The sequence below is a fragment of the Euphorbia lathyris genome, chromosome 2 (genome assembly GCF_963576675.1).
Source record: "Euphorbia lathyris chromosome 2, ddEupLath1.1, whole genome shotgun sequence".
Taxonomy (NCBI): Eukaryota; Viridiplantae; Streptophyta; class Magnoliopsida; order Malpighiales; family Euphorbiaceae; genus Euphorbia; species Euphorbia lathyris.
In genome coordinates this window covers 14,088,811-14,110,907 of record NC_088911.1, presented here as the reverse complement: position 1 = coordinate 14,110,907, position 22,097 = coordinate 14,088,811, and the positions used below count along the sequence as shown (strand labels likewise).

The 22,097-nt window shown below is 36.6% G+C and overlaps 1 protein-coding gene across 1 annotated transcript; it reads left to right on the top strand.

Moving 5' to 3' along the window:
• The first annotated feature begins 19,508 nt into the window (after nt 1-19,508).
• On the top strand, nt 19,509-21,602 carry LOC136220544 (uncharacterized). Its single transcript, XM_066008357.1, has 2 exons — nt 19,509-19,596; nt 20,501-21,602. Exons 1-2 carry the CDS (start codon nt 19,534-19,536, stop codon nt 21,068-21,070), a joined length of 633 nt encoding a protein of 210 aa, XP_065864429.1. The 5' UTR covers nt 19,509-19,533; the 3' UTR covers nt 21,071-21,602.
• The last annotated feature ends 495 nt before the right edge of the window (nt 21,603-22,097 follow it).

The window sequence follows — 22,097 nt, the reverse complement described above, 5'->3', positions numbered from 1 at the left end:
CTTAAGGGTACTATTCATTACGGTCTCTTTTATAGTGCTTCCGCTGATTTTCGTTTAACTGCTTATTATGACGCAGACTGGGGTCGTTGTAAAACATCACGTCGCTCTGTAAGCGGTTTCTGTATTTTTTTGGGTACTTCTTTAATCTCTAGGAAAGCTAAAAAACAGCCCACTGTTAGTAAGTCTTCCGCTGAAGCTGAATACCGCAGTATGGCGAGTACGAGTTGTGAATTGAAGTGGTTGTCTTACTTACTTCGTGAGTTTCATATCCCTTTACATCTACTTATCCCTCTTCATTGTGATAACAAGAACGCTATTTATATTGCTTCCAATCCCGTTTTTCACGAACGTACCAAACATTTAGACATTGATTGTCACATTGTTCGTGAACTCTTACTTTCCGATTTTCTTTCCACTCCTCATATTTCCACTAAACTACAACTTGCTCATCTTTTTACTAAACCTCTATACGCTCCATCTCTTCGCTCTTTCCTTCCCAAGCTAGGTCTTGTTTCATCACAACCTCCATCTTAAAGGGGGGGGGGGGGGGGTATTAGAATATAATTAAATATGTTTTATATGTAAGGGTATACATGTAAATTTAGTTAAGTAGTATGTAATAGTATAAATACATTTGTATCTTATTAATAAAATTCTATTGTTTTATATAATACTCTCATATTTATGAAGTGGTTTAGTTAACAAAAGACATGACTTTTTACTGAACAGTCACCATCTTTCTTCTAAAAGTCGTGTATCTTTAAAGGGGTGTCTTCATATTTAAAAGCACATAATTTTTAGAATTTTAAAAGATAATTTCTGAAAGAAAAAAAAATTGTTGGAATGAAAAACGAGTCTTCAAGATCAAGCTAATCTTCTTATACATGTGAAGAAGAAGATGGACGACAGGAAGAAAGAAGACATAATATGGGTAAAGGATAGAGAGGTCATACTTAATTATTTTCTTCTTTCTTTCTTGAACTTTATGGATAATAATTACTATATATTTTGAGTTGTTTCTTTAATTTAGATTAATCTAATATACAATATTTCTTTCATAATATACTTACTTATAATTTTATGTGTATTTAATTAATTCAACAAGTGAGAACTATAAGAATTAATTGCTCCATATTAATTTTTTTTTTTGGTAGAAACAGGAAAAGAAAAAGACAAAAAACCAAAACAAAGAAACCTAACCTGGGATAAGCCTAGGGAAGCTAACCTCAATCCTATCTTCTAAAAGAAGAGAAGAGAGAAAAATAGGAGGATCGGAAAGGGTTGTGACGCCCAACATCCCCTCATGACCAGCCGCAGCCAAGCGATCAGCAACCCGGTTTTGCTCTCTGAAGATATGGCTGGACTTTATGAACTCAAAGGAAGAACAGAGCCTTTTAATAGCTTTGATAAGGTTTCGGCTATTTAAACAAATAGCATGATTATCAGAAATCATTTTAATGGCCTCCAGGTTGTCAGATTCAACGGATAACATCTTCAAACCCAGACTCTTGGCAAGCTTTATGCCAGAGAGAATCCCCCAAAGCTCTGCTGAAAAGGATGAACCCAACCCCAGGTTCTGGGTGAACCAAGACAGCCAGGCGCCCCCAGCATCTCTAAGAACACCTCCAGCAGCAATCTTCCCATCATTGAGGCAAGAGCCATCCGTATTTAATTTCACCACCCCTTCTCTCGGCCTGCTCTAACCAAGGAGGTGGACATCTTTCTTCTGGGTAGACCTAGCAAGGGAGTCCCCTTTGAAACTCTCAATGATATTTGAAAGTTTTTCCGAGAAGAACTCAGCTAAGTTATGAATATAAACAGTTTTATCTCCAAAAATCTCCTCGTTCCTCCACTTCCAAATTTGGTGATAGATGATAGCAAAGAAAATATCACCATGCTCCAGGTTAGCCAGTAACTTCCCACTAACTCCATCAGAAAACCAGTCAAGCTCAGAGTGGGCCAGGAAAGAAGAAAGAAGGTGGTGGGGAAGAGTTTTCCTCCACACCTCTTTACTCTTAGGGCAGTCCCTAAGAGCATGGCACAAAGTTTCAATATGGCCTCTGCATCTACTGCAAGTTCCTGACTCCACCAGATGCCGTCTATGCCTATCCGAATTAGTAAGCAGTCTTTCCTTAACCCCCAGCCACAGGAAGCTCCTAATGCGGTAAGGGATTTTTAAGGCCCAAATGATTTTCCAAGTTTCAGAGAGAGGAGCGGACCTATTATGATTAAAAGCTTCAAAGGCAGATTTACAGGAATATACTCCATTATTAGTCAAGGCCGAGCAATGACTATCCTTATCTTCCTCCTTATTACTTATCTTCACTCCTCTAATTCTAAGGAGGGTATCCAGGCTAAAAAAAATGTCAAACTTAGACCAGATCCAGTCCCCCTCAGAGTCAACCACATCGACGATTCTCCAATTACGGATATTACTAGGCGGAGGGGAGCTACACACTTCTAATAACAGTTTGTCTCCAATCCAGATATCATTCCAGAAGCTGATGGATTTGCCATTACCCACCTCCAAGCCAACCCCCGAGCAGAACTCTGCAAACACAGCGCTAAGCCCTTTCCAGAGAAAAGAACAATTGACAACTCTCTCCTTGGGGCCCCCAAATTTTTTGTCTTTTCAATACTTCCCACAAAGAAGACGAACCCAAAGAGATGAAGGGCATTGCCACATTCTCCACAGAAGCTTCATTAATAAGACTTTGTTATTATCCTTAGCTTGTCTTATCCCAAGGCCTCCCATATTTTTCGGCTGGCAAACCTCCTTCCAAGGGACAAGGTGGATCTTTTTCCCCTCTCCAGAATCTCCCCAGAGGAAACGCCGGTTAATTTTATCAAGATCATTAAGAACAGGCTCGGGCAGCTTACAAGCTTGCATGATATGATTAGGAGCAGCGCAATTGACAGACTGAATTAACGTAAGATGGCCCGCCAGGGAAAGAGATTTAGCTTTCCAACTGGCACACATCCCATTAGTTTTGTCCAGAGTCTCTTTAAAAGAGGCTTTGGAAACTCTGTCACTGTGGAGGGGGACCCCCAGATACTTATCCAAGGACTGAGTTAGAGGAATACCAGATAAAACACTTAGCCTTTTACAAACGCCTTTATCCATGTTTTTAGAGCATAACATCCAAGATTTTTGGATGTTGATCTTCTGGCCAGAAGCAGCGCAGAAACAATTAAGGATATCCATAACCACACCAACTTGCTCCTCATTCCCTTCCACAAAGATCATCACATCGTCAGCGAAGAACAAATGGGTAATAGGAGGGCAGAATTTGTTGATGGACATAGGATGGAAATTCCCATTGCTCACATCCTCTTGGATTAGGTGCGATAACCTCTCCATTGCAATAACAAAAAGGAAAGGACTCATAGGGTCCCCTTGACGGATCCCCCTGGAAGGAGAGAACTCATCTGACATATCTCCATTGATCAAAACTTGAAAAACTGGAAAAGAAATGCAATCCTCAATCAATCTCCTCCAGTTATCCGGGATACCAGCTCTCTTTAAACTATCCATAAGAAAACTCCAGTTTAATCGGTCATAAGCTTTCTCCAGATCCAGTTTGAGAGCCACAATACCTTTCTTACCCTTCTTTATCTTCATGGAGTGCACCATCTCCTGGGCAATAACCACATTATGCATCACCTGTCTGCCAGAAACAAAACTACCTTGATTTTGGCTAATAATTTTAGGAAGAATACACAGGAGTCTATTCGCCACAATTTTAGTAATAGCTTTGTACAAAACATTGCAAAGACTAATCGGCCTCATTTGTAAAAAGGAGGAAGGTTTCTCAACTTTAGGGATCAGAACCAGAAGGGTTTTATTCACCAGCCTAATATCGTTGGAACCACCGAAAACACCTTTAACAAAATTATAAATGCCTTCCTTCACAGTTACCCAGTGTTTGTGATAAAAGCTAGCAGGAATACCATCAATCCCAGGAGCCTTAGTAGCTCCAATACTAGAGAAAGCCAGATCAATCTCTTTCTGGTCAATAGGATGGAAAGCTTCCTTAATAGTTTCCTCCTCCAACCTTGGAAAAGAGATCCAAGAAAGGGCTTTGTCCAGATCCACATAATCCTCTTTAAATAAGTCTTTATAAAAGTCAAGGGCCAAGCGACGAATATCTTCCTCCTCATAGACCCAATCACCATTAGAATCTTTGATAGCATCGATTCGATTCCTCTTCCTTCTAATAATAGTAGAAAGGTGGAAAAACCTGGTATTCCGGTCTCCATCCTTAATCCAAGCCTTTTTGGACTTTTGAAACCAAAGAAGCTCTTCCTGTCTTAGCACAGCTTCCAACTCGTTCTGGAGAGATCTAAGATGACAATTCAGACTGTGATCGAAACGGATCTCCAAACAGCGTTGAATGCCTTCAATTCTTCTTAAAAGTTTATTCTTTCTTCTGATAATGTGGCCAAAGATGTTTTTATTCCATCCCACCACATTCCTTCTAAACCCCTCAGCGGCAAGGAGAACATTGGAATGAGGCTGCCAATAGTCCTGAACAAAGTTTTTAAACTCAGGATGGGACTCCCAGGCCACCTGGTACCTAAAGGGTCTATCCCCTTTAGACCGATGACATTTAACCAGTTTAACAAGGATAGGACAATGACCAGAGTGGCGGGAAGGAAGATTCAGCACATTCACTTCGGGAAATCTATAAATCGCAGCAACATTCGCATAAACTTTGTCCAAACGAACAAACACGCTATTGCGTTTCCAAGTAAACTTGTGACCAGCGGCTCCCAGATCAGACAGCCCATATAAATCCATATTCTGCTTATGATTGAGACACCGGTTCACATAATGGTTTCCACCCCCTTTTTGATCACTCATAAGGGCAATATCATTAATGTCCCCAGCCACCATCCAAGCATCCACCATGCTAGTACTCATAGAATACATGATCTCCCACAACTTTTTACGGTTAGCCATAACAGGATCGACATAAACAAAGGTGAAAAAGAAGGGTTTATTACCAGGGTAACAAACCTTACTATGAATAAATTGTTTATCCATACTGATAATATCAATTTTAACACGACCTAGCTTCCAAAAAAGCCAAATCCCCCCGGCCCGACCAGTAGCCTCAGATCTGACACAACTCCAATTCTTAAACTTTCTAACCACCTCATCAGCTTTGCAACCACTAATCTTGGTTTCAAGCAAAGCAAAACAAGAAGGATTAAATTGTTTAATCAAATCTTTAACATGGATGCGGGTAGCCTTACTAGCCGCACCTCTAACATTCCAAACAAAAAGGTCCATCAGAAAGGAAGACTACTGACCACAGGCCCAAACCCTAGACCAGGTATTTATTAGGGGTTCCTGAGAGCCTTGAAGAGGTACCAGCAGGCCCCCTTTTATCCCAAGAGTCCAAAGAACTATAGTTCTTTTTATGATTAACCTTAGGTTTCTTCATATTCAACTTATTGACTCCCATAGCCTTTCCATTTGAAACATCAACATGAGTTTTCGAATTACTAACCTCATTGATCTTCATTTTTCCAGTTGGGTCACTATTCTGGGAGCTCCCCATGGCAACAGCTTTGGAGTCAAATAGAGGATTTACAGAGTCACCTAAGATGGCAGCTGGCTCAGCAGATTCTAACTCTGGCATGCTTAACTCCATATGCTCATTAGAGAAATCCGAATCCTGGCCATTCTCAATAGACAGGACCCCGAATCTTGAACCTAAACCGGGGGCCGATTCAACACCAAAACCAGACTTGATGTTGGGGGGCCTAACCTTGATCTCAGGAGCAATGTGGAGAGAATTCATCTCCTTACTGATATCAGGGGGTTGATTTCGAATAACATTTGTCCGCGGCTTCCTTCTAACCGACCTTTTAGCCAGCATCCAGGGGCCAAAATTCCTCCCTTCTCCGTGACTCTCCTCAACTCTAACTTCATTAGTCACCATCACCTCCTCAACCACCTTCTTTCTCTTAGGACAACCATCGTAAGTATGGCCAAACATACCACACTCATAGCAAATATTGTGAATACCTTCATATTCAATATGATAAACCGTATTCTGAACATAGAATTTAGACAGAAGAGGCTTAGCAAGATCAATGTCGATACAAACCCTGGCAAACTTGCCTCTTACTGCCCCAATGGTTGTTTTGTCCACATGGTGAACTTTCCCAACAAGACCACCAATTTTATTAAGAAAATTTTCATTATAGTATTCAATTGGTAAGCATGGGAATCTTACCCACGTAAGAATCCTATTGACTGAACAGTCATGAGGATTAAAATTAGGGACCCATGGCCTTAAGGCCAGAACATGATTAGATATAATATAAGGGCCCCCATTAATAACCACATTAAAGTCCTCTGCCCTAGTAAATTTTATAACGTAATAGTCATTCTCTAAGTCAATAATGGTGACTTTCCCTTTTTTTGCCCACTGTGCTTGGATCCTTTAAGCAAAATAGCTAAAACTAATTCTTTTACCAAGCACAGTAACAATTAAAGCCAGCTTCCATTTCGACCTCAGGGCACGTTTATCCGCTGAGGATAGCCGAATCACAGGACAAAGCGGATTGTCCTGTTCTCCATCCTCCTTATCAGAGTCCGAATAATCATCCTCAAAATCATCTTCAATTATCACTTCATCTAACCCGGGTTCCTCCTCGACCACCCCCATTACAGTATCTCTCCAAGAGATTTTCCTAACACCATGCTCGTTAACATTTTTATTATCCGCATTCTCATATGTTTTAGATCCCACATTTAAAGAGGACCTAGCCTCCTTGTTCATCTCCAACCCCTCCATTCGATTCCCCCCATTGTCCAAGGCCAAATCTCCAAAAATCCTAGCCCCCTGCACATTTTGCTCAACCCCTAGGTCAAGCGCAGAATTTTCTGCCCGGGGACCCGCCGTACCACAAGCGGCGACACCTACTGCCTCAAGGAAGGCGCCCCCTAAACCCCCTTTTACCACAACCAACCCAGCCCCCTGTCCCTTAGGAAATTCTCCAACAGCGCCCCCCATCCTCTCATCACGCAGCTCACCCCTACCCTGAACATCAAAATTGGATGCCGCATCACCCTCACCCCTGTCCTTCTCAAATCTGAACCTTTCTCCCTCCTTCCACCGCCCTCTATGGAAGCCGCCTCACCGGATCCGCCATCAACAACACCTTCCGATCCCGGCTCGCTCCCTCCTCCTCTCTCAATCTCTCTATTCCGCCTCTCATCTCCGTCGTACCCCCTGTTCCCCTTCAGATCCGTGCCGTCCGCCCAGAAACGGCCGCTCGGACCGCCGCCCGCCGTCCGCTCCTGCGACCAGTCGCGATCTCTAACCCTATCCCGCGCCTTCCCTTTCATCATCATCGGCCGTCTTGCGCTATTGTTTTTCTACTCTGCTTTTCGTCGTCTTTCGCTGTTCTCCAGAGATATATCAGTTTTTTTAGGGATAGTTGTCTTCTAACAATTCATTTGAATTTATGTCAAGAGAGTAACTTAGAAGTTTAAACAACTTATTTTTCCACCTATTTACCTTTGCTACTTCATTTGTCTACAAGTTTAAACAACTTATTTTTCCACCTATTTACCTTTGCTACTTCATTTGTCTACATTATAGTTCGATACATTATTTTAGACAGATTATAACAGAATATATAGTTATCAAAACACCACTTATTGATTCAAGTCCTAGGACGTAATAACTATTTTTCCTCGTAGGATATATATCTTTATCACTACAAGAAAACCGTGTATTTGTAGAAAATCTTAACAACATAACCTATCATACATAATGCTACCGATTGTGTTACAACATGATACACACACCATGTACTTCTCCTCTTCCTAGATTATGGTAACATCATAGTAGAAAACTTGAAATGAGCTGCAAATGGAGTAGACACCGGTTTTTTCATTTCTCATGCCAAATCTCTCAAGGAATTTCTCAATATACTTTTTTTTTGCTATGGTATAACTCCTTAACAATCTCCATTCCCAAAATTCTCTTGGTTACACCCAAGCCCTTCATGTTAAATTCACCATTCAAAGATTTTTCAACTTACAAATTTCTGGTTTAGCGTTGAAGTTATCAGCATATCATCAACATACAACAAAAAATGGATGAAGGAGTCTCCAACCTTCCTTATATAAATATAACCATCATAAGATGATCTCGAGTAACTGTGAACACGAACTTTTTCGATCCTTATGATGAAATTAAATTAATTGCTTAGTATGTTGCAGGTGGACTCTACGTCGCGTCGTACGAGATCACAAACTAAAACTCGAGTCTCTTTTATAAATTTTAAAGGTTTTAGGCCATGGTTAATCAGCCATGATGTGTGGCTGATCAACCATCGATAATTCAACATGCCTTACAGTTTAATTAAGAAGAATAAGTCAAAGTTCCTGACTAGGTCATAGCCGATCAGCTACGCGATGTGACCGATCGACCTCCTACATAGTCGATCAGCTATGTCGGTAGTTATGGGATTTTCCCCATAATCCCTGAAATCAAGGCTTGAGTTAGTAAGGCTTTACTTAGTAAGTGCGGAGAAGGATTTTCATTTATGATTTCCTGCTCATCTCGTGGGGTTCGGCTGTACTGGAAGAAGCATAGAGTAATTATTATATATTGATCCCTGAAATTTTATTCCTTATGGAGTCAGATGGATTATGGTGAGTTAGAATAAATAAAGAGCAACTTTCAAATTACATAACAAGAACTACTTAATCTTGCAAAGAGGGTTAAGAGTAAACCAATCAATCCCATTAAGTTCTTAGCTCGTGATTCCTTTCGGAAGGCGATGCTAACTCTATTTGGCTTAGAAATTAGGACTTGTATGTTCCAAGGCTTGTCAATTATTACGGTTTTTGGGTTGTCAAATCTGATAGGGCAACACCTATATGAACCTTAGGATATTCTGGTATTGTAATTACACTACACGTTAACCACTTATATGAGTTAAAGCAAAAGAAAGAGATAATAAGTATAATATAAATGAAAATTGAAAAATATATACTAAAACTATGAAGATAGATTGATGGAATACAACCAAACCTAGCACTTAGAAACAGTGCAAGCAAGTTAACAAGTGTAAGGGAAGAGATTTACACCCTTAAGACTAGCTAACCGGACTCAAGTCGTCACTTCGGGTTTGGAGGTAGAACTCTCGAGCTTGGGGATGAAGGATGGAGTTGAGATTTCTTCAATGGGGATGGAGGATGTTTGGTATATACAAGCTCTCAAGAGGGAAGGATACATAAAAGTGGGAAAATCTGTAATCTAAAAATTGGATTCTAAGCTTTGAATTTGCATAAAAGTTGAAAGAAGGCTTTGAATTTGCATAAAGGTTGCAAGAAGACTTTGAATTTGATGTAGAAAATGGAGCCCGCACAAAGGAGGAAGCATATGGTGTTGTGGAAAAAAGATGCATTTTTGTTGAAACTAGGCTCAACACGGCGTTCTGAGTTCCAGCACGGCGTGCTAGGCACCAACACGACCTGTTGGGTGCCAGCATGGTGTGCTAGAAATTCAGCATGACGTACCGGGCCAAATTTCAGCTTATTATTGCCTTTTGTCTCCCTTTCGCACTTCTTCCTTGTCTTTTCTTCTCTGACTGAAATAATACCATTAAAGGTCAAATTAGACATTTCAAAGGGTAATTTTTATTTTCACACAAAATATTAATCTACTTAACTTAGAAAAGGTGAAAGTGTGTGAAACTATTTAACTAGGAAGAAGTAAAATGAGTGAAAGTAAGCGAAATTAAGGAAAACGTAGATAAGACTAACTAACTTCAACTCAAACACACTAAACAAGTATTTTAACTAGAAATATAATGAAAAATGACTTAAATTAAGCCAAAAAACTCTAAAAACTGTAGATACAGATAGAGATAAAATGTCCATATCAGTCCTCAGAAACATCGACCAAGGTAAAAAAAAATCAAGCGAATCATTAGGCAAGATTTGACACGGATAGAGGTTAGACTCGTTAAAGACATTTACCTTTCCATTAGAAAGAGGGATTCATATCCCCACTTCATTCACAAAGTGAATACCCCTAGATGATCATCAACTCCCAAATCATCCCTTTGATCTTCATATAGAAGACTTGTCTCCATCAAATTGAACTCACGATAGGAATTTATGATATCTACGAGATCTTGCATAGTCAGGCTCGACGGAAATACGCAGAATACCGATGGCATAATATCGTCGATACACTGTTATTTTCTTATAGTGAGCGTTGAAAGCTGCTCCTAAACACGAGGATTCATTTGTTTGGGAGCAGATGCCTTCTTAGCATCTTTGGTCTTCTCAACATCTTATTTGGATTTCGATTTTTTAGGGGCCATGATTACGTTGTGAATGTTAAAGAAGGAAGTGGATTCTTGGAAACTCTCAGTAATAGGGGATTTTTTGAAAAAATTTCGACACAGTGATTCTATACAATAAAGGAAAATAAAAGGAAAACGAGAAAGAAGAAAGCATGTACCTACTAAATTTGGTGGAAAAACTTGAACAAAGCTTAGAAAAGTAGAAAACCAGAAAAATTCCCACAAGCCTAGTTTTCTCCTTGTATATGCCCCAATAATAATATGAGGCGATAGAATTAAGAAGGCGACTAATAATGATTACGTCGTTTCAAAAAGATCCAAGAGTCGAAACACCATATGAGAAAAGCTAATTAATGACGCCAATTAAAGAGAAAGAGCACGCCGATTTTACATGTGTCAAGAATTCTAAACACTGGTAGTCGAGGTAGTAAGGTGACATCATGTCTCAATCTCACGTGGTGTGTCAGGGGAAGTACCCGTCCCCAACGCCTTAATCATTTACCCAACGTACTTTGAATAAGAAGTAAACCACATGCCCCAACATAGTTGTAAACATCACGAAGGCAATCAAGTGGAAGATTTGTTCCATCTCGTATATTCACCAAATCATCACTTCGGCTAAGAGAAAATCGAAGCTTACATGGAATATCTTTATTCGATCGGTCACAATAATGAAGTCCTAAAGCACTTCAACCGACTTTCAAACCTTGGTCATGCGTCTTGAATTGCGAACGATGGTTATGTCTGATATAAACTGTTTCAGGTTGACATCAACCTCCTCCATTAAGTTGTCGTCATGTGGAATTCAGCTCATTTAGGGTGCACAATTCCGGCACTGTAAATAGAAATTTACATAATGTACAAAAATGTAACAGTCTTCTATATATTTCAGCTGCATATATTTCAATATATTTTTCCTCTTATAGTTTTGCTGACTTAAACGTCGAAGTGAACCCTGTTGGAGATAATTATCGTTAATTATCTCTTTACCTATCATCAGATACTAACGGAAAACTATTAGGTTTGTTTAGAGTTATTTAATAACTAGTATTTATGTTTATCTGTATTGTCAATTCTAGTTAAACACTATGTAACACCTTGGTCCAATACCATGTAGATATTGTCCGCTTTGGCCCAATTCTAAAATATTAGGCATCACGGTTTTAAAACGCATCTACATGTATTGGATTCATCCTTTTCTAATAAGCCCCAATCACCACCTCTCCATTTCAGATGTGGGATTCAGTTCATTCATGTCCCCATCACCATCCCTCAGGGTCGCTCCTTGCTCAGGCCTTCTAACTCGGCGCCACCCTCTCCGAACTAGGTCGTTACACTCTAACTCACGTAATCCACTATATATATAGAATACTCTATGATGAATCATGTTTGAGGATAATTCATTAAACATTATATCTTTCTATCTATCTCTATAGTATATTCAACAAACCATTCTTAATTCTTTTTCCGGATCGGGATCAAACCACAAGAATGTGAAAATTAATTCTTAAAAATACTAGAATTTATTATCAAATTCAAATATAAGGAGAAAAAAATCTAGTAATATTTAAATGTTTTTGCATGTACTACAAACGTTGGAGCACGATATGTTAAAAGCATTTCTTTTTTCAAGACAGAAATCACAGCTAATTTGCGAGTAATTTGGAATAAGCACACACACAGAGATCTAAATCAAGATTCTTTTATTGAAGTTTGAGGTTGTCTGTAGATATAGCGAAGAGGTAGAAGTTGTTGATAGACAAGTTAAAGACATGTTCGATCATTGCCTGCGCCTTCTATTTACTGGTTTTTCAGACAGCACATCGATTCAACACATGTTTTCACTACTTCAACTTGCATTATTAAATTTCCTAATTATTAAATTATCCATTTTAATTGCTTTATTAAATTATCCATTTCATGATTCAGCACATCGTACGTGGTACGTGGAGAGATGGACCGAGTCTGGGGAGTAGGAGAGAGTCTCCCGACCCTTCGGAACACCCTTAACGCTTCCAAAATAGTTAAAATTAGTACTTATAATTTAGAATGTGATTACATGACATAAAACTAAGTTTGCATAGTTGGTTGTAGTGATAATTATAGAAATTTCTACATCCAATTGGTCATATGTTTGAATCTCCACCTCTTCACTTTTTTATCTCATTTTAATTTTTTCCTTTAAACCCCATTCTCCTTTAAAAATATCATTTTTAATCATTATTAACCTCATTCTCCTTTATTATTTTTAATTGTATTTTTTAGTTACAAAATTCATGATCAAGAAGACAATTTGATGAATAATTTCTCCAATTGACCAAACTTGTCAACGTTAGGGATAAAATTGCTCTTAGCTGCCAACGTTAAGGGTAAAATTGCATCATTTTATACGTTATGGGTAAAATTGTTCTCAGGTGTAAACATTAGAGTATTTTTGTACCTTATCATTACTTTATATTGAATCTTAGTTGTTTTGTACCTTAATGTTTCAAATTATGATCAAATTTACTCTTATATTATCAAAATTTTGAAAATTTTGATTTGACTATTATGAATCTGTTGGCGATATTTTTGAGTAACAAAAATATTCCCTTACAACCTTGACTTGTGCGGGAAATGCGGGCGTGCCAGAGAATTAGGTTCTCAACCTACGTTTAAGAAAACGGTTTTTATAAATATGCGCCTGTGTCTAATGGAAAAATGACTAATAATCAAACAATTGTACGAGAAAAGCAAGGATTGTGAAAATGTTTTCCTGTGTTCGTAGTTGCCGTCAACACAACTTTAACTAGAATTGGACCAATAGTTTTCAGTAATTTAAAATATAAATATAATAAACCAAACACCAGAGTTTTGGAATTTTTCTTTTATATTTACTTTAAAATAAGAGTTTTGGGTTACAATAAACCGAATAGGAATAATTACAGCCAAAACAAATAGCAAATTTAATATTCACAATGTCAAAAGCAATAATAATATTTGTAATTGAGATTGAAATGAACAATTGAAATAAATTAACCGAAGCGATGGGCCGTTGCGTCGAAGCGTCGCGTTGAAACGTTGTGTCTGCCTGAGGTCGTTATCCCGAGACCGATGCTTGACTTGAGTAAGATGCGTGTTTAGTGGGCTTAACTGATTGGATTTAAGTATTTGAAAATTGGAATTGCTGTGATAAGATTGATATTTTGGCTAGGAAATTGAACTTTTGGATGTGAATTTGAGTAGGAAAACGAATCAGATTTGTATTTGATCGGAAAAGAGCAAATTATACTGAATCAGGGACCAAGAGGGACAATTTTAGTGGCTAAAATCGGACAAAAGGGGCTGCTGTAAATTGATGTTCAAATTGATGAACAAAAGCTTGAGATTATAGCGATTGTAGCTAAAATTGATGATAAGAATCAAGGATTTAATGATTGGAATTGGCTCGGAAGCTTGAGAATTGTGTTTAGTGATGAATATAGACCGAATTGGGACCGAATTTGGCTAGAAGGATGTGAATAGGCTGAATATATTTGAAAATTGTATTGATATGTGTTGTGTTTGTTGTATTTGATTGATTATTTGTTGTTGATTATTGTTTTTTGTATTGATTGGTTGGGAGGTTTAATGAAGATGAAGAAATGTTATTTATAGGAGAGATTTACACCCATTAAGCACACACTTACCCACTACTCATGTCATGATTCCACTTTGAACAAAATGGAGTAGTGTTTCCTTATTTTTAGGCCTCAACTTGGCTTGTGTAGTTTGACCCGAAATTGCATTGTGTTTCTGCAGCTGACTTTGGAAAATTCCTGCTCTCTCTGTGTTCGTCCTATGATGCTGCTGAAGATGTGGATCCAGAAAGCTGGGGACGTCTATTTTCTGGATCCGAGTTCACTTCTGAAGTTCTTGAACGTTTAGCTCCCCAAATAATTTAATCAAAAGTGGCCAGTGACCTATTTCGGATTTTCCTGCACTTAGAAGTTAGTTTAGTGACATTTTCCACTTTGTCACCTACTAACCCACATTCTTCTCTTCTTTTGACTCTTTCTTTTTTATTTTATATTTTTTATTTCTTTTTTTTGTATTTCTTTTTATTTCCTTTATTTTTACAGTAAAATAATAAAAATGACAAACTATAGGTTATAATTATAACGTATGGTTTGAATGTGAATAAATGTAAAAATTGGCAAACTTAGGTTATAATTGTAACCTATGGTAAAAATAGAAATAACTGTAAAAATTACATTTACCCTAACAGAATCAAAGCCTTAAGTCGTTATTAAGAAAAAAAAATCTTCATGCAATGGAGCCCCTCCGGACTTTGAGCTCTGGCTCCGCCACTGGTAGAGAGTGTACTCTTATACATATTGTATTGTCATATTTGATCAAAGTTATATTCTTTAGACCTTGTTACTTTAAAATACGTTTATATGTACTTGAAAAATACTTTATTAATTAATTCATATAGCTCAATTACTCTCTTAATTTCTGAAGTGAGGTTTATTTCATTCATATTTTCAAGTTTTTGCTCCAGTATCATCAGGGGCGGAGCCAGAACTGAAACCTCGGGAGGCTCCATTGTACGTAGAAATTTTTTTCGTACGGCGATTCAAGAATTTGATTCCTATTGCAAATGTATTTATATACAAAAGTTGTTTTGAATTTTTTTTTTTTTGATATATTCATTGTTCAGTAGTAATTGATTGAACTAAAATCTAAAAAATACCTAAAGATCAACAATCCAATTCAATCAAAATCCCTAAATATCACTAATTCAACTCAATTCACCAATTTAATTTAATCAAAATCTCTAAACTAAAATCTCTAAATATCACCAATTAAATACAATTCATTCCAATTTAATTCACCAATTCAATTTAATCAAGATTCTTAAAACCTTATCACATTATCAATTCAATTTAATGAAAACCCCTAAAATTTAACATATTGTCAATTCAATTTAATCAAAACACCTAAATATCATCATTTAAATTAAAGTAAATGGAAATATCTAAATTATATCTGTAATTTCCGTTGATCTTTGTTCTATTTTGTTGCTCAATCAAAGAAAAAGAGAAAAGAAAGAAAGAAAGGAAAAGAGGGAGAAGAAAATAAAATAAAGAAAGGCAAAAGGGGAGAAGAAAATAAAAGAAAGAAAGGCAAAAGGGGAGCAGAGAAATGTGAAAGAAGATAATTTGGCGTGGAGTGGAGTGGAGCAGCGCCCTGCTGTTCTCTTTTAATTTTTTTTGTTCCACTTAAGTCCAAAACGACGTCGTTTTGGACTTTAATGAAACGACGTCGTTTCATTAAAGTCCAAAACGACGTCGTTTTGGACTTAAGTAAATAAAAAAAATAAAAACAGATTGAAGAAGAGGGACCGCAGCCCCTCTTCTTCAACGTCTGCCATGGCCGGAGGGGTTCCGGCCATGGCAGTCAACCTCATTACCAGGGGTGGAAAACACCCCTGGTGGAGGTTTCCGACGGGCCGGAGGGTCGGGGTACCCTCCCCTACCCCCTGGCTTCGCCCCTGAGTATCATCCCAAGACTGATTTGTTAAACTCTACAGAAGAAGATATTGGAGTCTTGAGATCACACTTCTTCACTTGAGATGTTGACTCGGCTACGACAATCTTGAATGAATAAAGCAAAAAGAAAGCATTTGAAGTTTCTAATTTTTTTTATTGAATAAGAAGTTATTTAGTAGGACTGAAAATTGAGTGCTTAAAATATAAATATTAAATTTGAATGTTCAATATTATAATTGTTCATGATAGAATTGTTTGATAAATAATAAAAATAAAATATTGATGACATAAAAAAATTTTAAGGTACGTAAATTAATGTATAATTAATTATTACGAAATAAGATACATGATCGATAAGATTCTTTCCGTAGGGCATGTCTCCGCAACCCATTCTTTAACCGTCTCCCGCCTGCTCTGCCGGACAATCATAACCCGAATTCTCTAGTCGATGCGACTGACCCCCCTCGAGTCTTATGGTGTGACCTCCTTGTGAATAAAGATGTGCTCCGAGATGTGCAAGTGCGAGAAAACCTAAGGGCCGCAGGAAAGGTAAAAATTGATTATGATGAGGGAGATTCTTTGTATCCCAAGATAACGATTGATTTTGAACTTAAGGTGCCTTCCTAGAATCTCTTTTTGATGCACTTCACCGCTTGTGGGAAACTATTGGTGGGGCTTTTTGCTGTAGGAGCTTGTTAATCTCTTTCCTTAACTTGCAGTTTTCGGTGGAGTGCCCGGAAGACTTATTATATTTGTAGTATTTCTCTTTATTCGTCTAGGGATTAGAGGGCCTATCTGATGAGGATGGTTTGTTTGTGTGCATGGGCTTGTAGGGTGGCAGTGTGGTGGTCTATCAGAATTAATGTACTTCACAATCCACCGGGTGACATGCTTTTGCTGCTTCTCCAGAGTCCATCCGCTCTTCCTCTCGCATTGGGCGTTAGGGAAGGGGGCCACCGTTCTTCATGACTTGGAGGGTCTTTTGGTTTCGCTACCTGCTTTTGCTTTCTCCTCCTTATTGGATTCCTCCTTGCTTTTGTCTTTTTTGGACTCCTTATAGCTCAATGACCATCTGTTTCAATTAAAGAATCAAATAACTTCAAAAGAATCACATTTTGATTCCAAATTGAATCAAATATAATAGATAAATAGTCATTCCAATTCTGATTCCGTCACATTTCAATTCTAATTCCGTTTTCGATTCTGAAATTTAAATCAAACGCTTTTAAAGAGTATTAAATATATGTAAAATTCTAATATCGATTAAAAGTGTAAAGTCTAATTTTTTTCTTTTTTTGAACGAAGTGTAAAGACTAATTTAAAAACCAATAATATATTTCACCAAATTTAATATTTATCCGCGAATCACAAGGGATTGATTGATGATTAAAGTATTGGGCCTCACCGTGCACATTGGTGATTGGTTGATGGATATGGGTTCTATGTAAGGAATACGTGTTATGCACGTGCATTGTGCCTGCCCAATCGCACTACCATTTTCCTCTACATGGAAAGTCAAAACATTGACCGGTTTCAGAATTTGATGATAATTCAACAAGGAAAAATAGTTTTGCTATTTTATTGAATTGGTATTTATTTAATTAGGAATAATGTATTAAAATAATTTTACTGTTGATAAAGTTGATAAAATAGAATAGATTTCCAATATTTGGATCTCTGGTTGTATTCAGGTTCGATTATTTTATGCGAAACAAGAAATATGTATGTGGATGGTGACGGACTCTCTAATACTTAAGTTAATATATTTCCGTAAAAAAAATAAGTAAAGTGTGTAAGTTTAAAATATGTGATCTAACGGGGTGTTTGTTAGAAGGAATATAGGAGGTGAGATAGGGATACAAAAACACGAGATAAGTTATCTCGTGTTTGTTTGAGAGATTGAAGAGTGAGACGGATGAGGGATAAGCTTCTTATCCCTCAAATCATATACCTAGGAGGGGGTGGTATAAGGAGGTGGGATAAGCTCATTCGATTTTAATAGGATGGAAAAGTCAATCTTATCCCTCAAATTAATGTTATATACTTTAAATAAGGTTAAAATAGTAAAATGTATTATTTTATCCCCATCCCTATCTCACTTAACAAACATTGAATAATAATTCCCGACTATCATATTTTTATCCTTATCCCAACCATTTATCCTTATCACTATCAAACCTTTATCCCTATTCCTATCTCAATAGAATACCAAACGCCCATGTAAAGGTATATTGTATTCATCACAAGAGTTATAGGAGATTAGTATATATACATTTTAGAAGTCTAATTTATGTAAAATAGGTACAAGATAATTATAACTCTATTCGCAACTGTAATCTAATTTATGTAAAATAGGTACAAGATAATTATAGGATAAATTATATATGTGGTATACAATTTTTGTCATTTTTCATATTTTGGTGTACAATTTTTAATTTTATATATAAAATTGTACAACATTTTTTAGTGATCTTCCATTAAAGTGTACAGTCGGTAATTATGACCGTTCAACACGCCACATCAGCAATTTGACCTCCTTAAAAATCAAAATTGCTGACTTGGTACATTGACCGGTCAACTTTTAACTTTTAGGGAGATCAAATTGCTGACATGGATGTTGACTTCGCGTTGACGGTCACAATTACCGGCTGTACACTTTAGTGAAAAGTCACTAAAATGTTGTACAATTTTATATGCAAAATTGAAAATTGTACTCTAAATTATGAAATATGACAAACGTTGTACACCACATATGTAATTTACCCCTTAATTCAATACGTGAGATAATTCTCTCTTTTTAAAGTACTTGTTTTTAAACGAGTTAGGTGTTTCATTACAAAACCACCAAGACTTAGTCCAAGTGGTTAAGTTAATATATCAGTTTAACCATTTAACTAGAGTTCAAATCTTGAAAAGAAGAACTAATATAGTTATAATTATCATACTTGAAAGAAAAGCTTACTTCTTTAAAAAAGAACTACTCGACTCAAATCTAAATTAGTCTATGCTATAAGCCGAAGATACCAAATAATTAGACTGAAAAATATGTTCGTGTACAATTTGATCACCTTAATTTTCACCGATCAAAATTCATTTTAGTGGTTAACGATCTCAAATCGCTTAAATTAGAGATTTCAAGTTCAAATTTTAATATACGAAAAAAATCTTAATTTGGAGAGAATTCATCTAAAGAATGTACGATGAATCTCGAACCGAATAATCCAACAAATTACATGACCTATAATTTGAAAATTGAATAACGGTCGGTGAAGTCCCATACACAAACCTATCTGATAGTCCACCGACCCATGCAACCAAAAGTCCAAAAGGAATAAATAGTAGCTCTATGGTATACCTCAACTCAAACCACTTCTCTATACAATACAATGTAGCCATCCTATCCTTTAATTAATACTATAAGTTAAAAATAAGGTTAGGCTGTGTTTTTCAATGCTATGTTTTTTTTTATTGCAAATATTTCCCAATCTTTGCCAGATTGGCATGGACCCTATAAAATATTAAAATATACCTTCCCCAGTTGCTTTCAATTTCCATGCACCTAATTTAATCTAATTTTATTTAATGCCACACACCTAACCATACTCTAATATATATACATATGAAACCATATTCCATACCAACATATCAAATAAATCCCAAATCAGTCTAAAGAATGGCTTCTAGTAGTTGGTCACCTGAGAATGCCACCAAAGCTTATCTCACAGCTCTCAAAATGGTAACTTTCATCTCCTATGATCTCTAATTTTCTGAAAAATTACTCATGAGTATCTATTTAGAAAATTATGCTATAATCATATATTATGTTATTTATATATTTTCATACATTATGCATGATTTAAAGACAATAATAATAGTAATCCTAGAGGTTGCGGAGTGGTAGAAGTATGAAGGGAGAAATTCTAATGTGGTTCGGAATTAGTAGTGGTTCCTCCACTTAGATGATATTACATTAGCAGTTGGAATGACATGACATTATCTGAGTGGAATGATCATTAATGGTCTCGGACCATAGTACTTTTTCCTTGAAAGAGAGTTTGAAGCTGCAATTACAGCACCTCCAAATCCAAAATTCATTGAGATGGAGTGATTATTATGATTTATAGGTGCTAAATTAATATTTTTTTAGTGTTTTTATATTAGAATTTTGAAGCAAGTTAACAATTTTTATAGAGTTTTTGGCGTTTTCCAAATCCCTCTAAACGCTCCCTGGATTTGTCCCTGCCTTTTAGAACCACTATTCACAGTCCAGTGACTAGGATTGTAACTACCACCAACTCTCTTGGTACCTGTTAGAGATTAATATAAGATCTACGATTGACATTAACTATCCTTGATCTTTTAGTTCAATTGGTTACATGACATGGTATAATGATGCATCTTGGAGCAAACGGTTGAGGGTTCAAGTTCTACCAACCTCATTAATTTGTGAAATTAAAATCACATTGCAAGATGGTCCAATTATATATCTTATATTAATCTCTGACAGTACCGTCCTGTAAAGGACTCTCAATGCACCCCTTTTTCCAGCCCTGAAAATCCTATTAATTAAATTAAATTATGTTATCGTGTCAGCAATTGACATCAGACCATTTTTCTCATCTCCGTTCTTATTTTTCCAGGGAAAAAGAGGAAAAGAACCAGATACAGCAGAGTTCATATCAGCCCTAGCAGCAGGAAACAATGCAAAACACATGGTGATAGCATCATCAACATTTGAAGAATCAATCACACTTTCCCTAATTGCAGCTGCACACCAAACAAATGGCCAAGTAGTATGCATCTTCCCATCAAAATCAGAATTACAAGCATCAAAAAAAGCATTAACACCCTATAAATCCAAAGTAAAATCCCTAGTAGGAGATGCCAAAACCCTTTTGCTTAAACACTGCAAAGAAGCAGACTTTATCCTAATTGATTGCAAAATTGAAGACTGTGAAGAAGTGTTTAAAGCTGCACTAGAGTGTGGTAATCATGGATATGTAGTTGGGTATAATGCCTTTCAAAAGGGTCATCATGAATTTAAGGTTAGGACTCAGTTTTTGCCTATTGGAGAGGGGCTTATGGTTTGTAGAATAGGCAGCAAGGTTGGTGGAAGACAAAAGAAAAGTAGGTGGGTTGTTAGAGTTGATAAGTGTACTGGTGAGGAACATGTTTATAGGATTCCATTTCATCACCAGATTCAAACTTAACGGATCCCGGATTCACTGACGGGGTATTGTTCCCTGATGGTCTATAAATGCTTAATTGATAGTTCTTTTCGTGCTTTTAGAGAAAAAACTTGAAGTTTTGTACATAATTTCTATAGAGTTTTCCAATAACCAGTGGATGATCAAACATCCCTGATGGTATCCACGCCGATTATCTCAAACTTTTAAAGTGATTTTCGGTTGACTTAATTTGCTTGAACTGCCATAACACGTGGCAGTCTTGTACAATTTATGTCCTATTGGTGGTTTAAGTAAGTTGAAGCGGTGAAAACTTCGTTTTAAAGTGGGAACGGATATTTTAAAAGTTTAAGGGGAATTAGGTGTTTTTGGGTATAAATTAGAAAGGGTCGTGTATCATTAAGCCTTATGTTAAATTATGAGTTCAAATGTAAATAGCAAATGACATGTACATTTTATCTGGCTCTTTGTGTTTTTTTTATTGAAGAAGTCCAGTGATTTCCATGTAATATGAAGCTCATTTGAGAAAAATGAAAAAATGAAAAAATTGTGTATAGAAAATGAAAATTGTAGTTAGCTTTTTGGATTTAAATGTGCATTTGGTTTATTTCATTTAAAATAAATGTGAAATTCAGTTATTTTTATAGAAAGAATGATTTTTTTTTTTTTTTTTTTGTAAAATATGTTAGATGTGATTAACCAGAAAACAAATCGAACAGAGAAAAACATACGAACAATAAAACTAGAAATTAAAAGGAAAGAATTAGACAAATTTGAGGCTTGTATTAGCAGTTTTCTTAAGACGATGTCGTCGCAATTTAAGATCGTCTCCCAGCATACAACAGATTACGCAAGCGAACTCAATGTAGGCTCATTATCACCGGAGTATGAAAACAACACACTATGAACAGACATAGAGTAGGAAAAATTTCACAAAATATTTTTTTCGAGTTGTCAAGACTCTAATCACTGTGTTAGGGAAAACCCCGCAGCGGAACGAAATATTTAATTTGGGTAAATAAATTGACAACAAAATAAAAGAAGAACAATA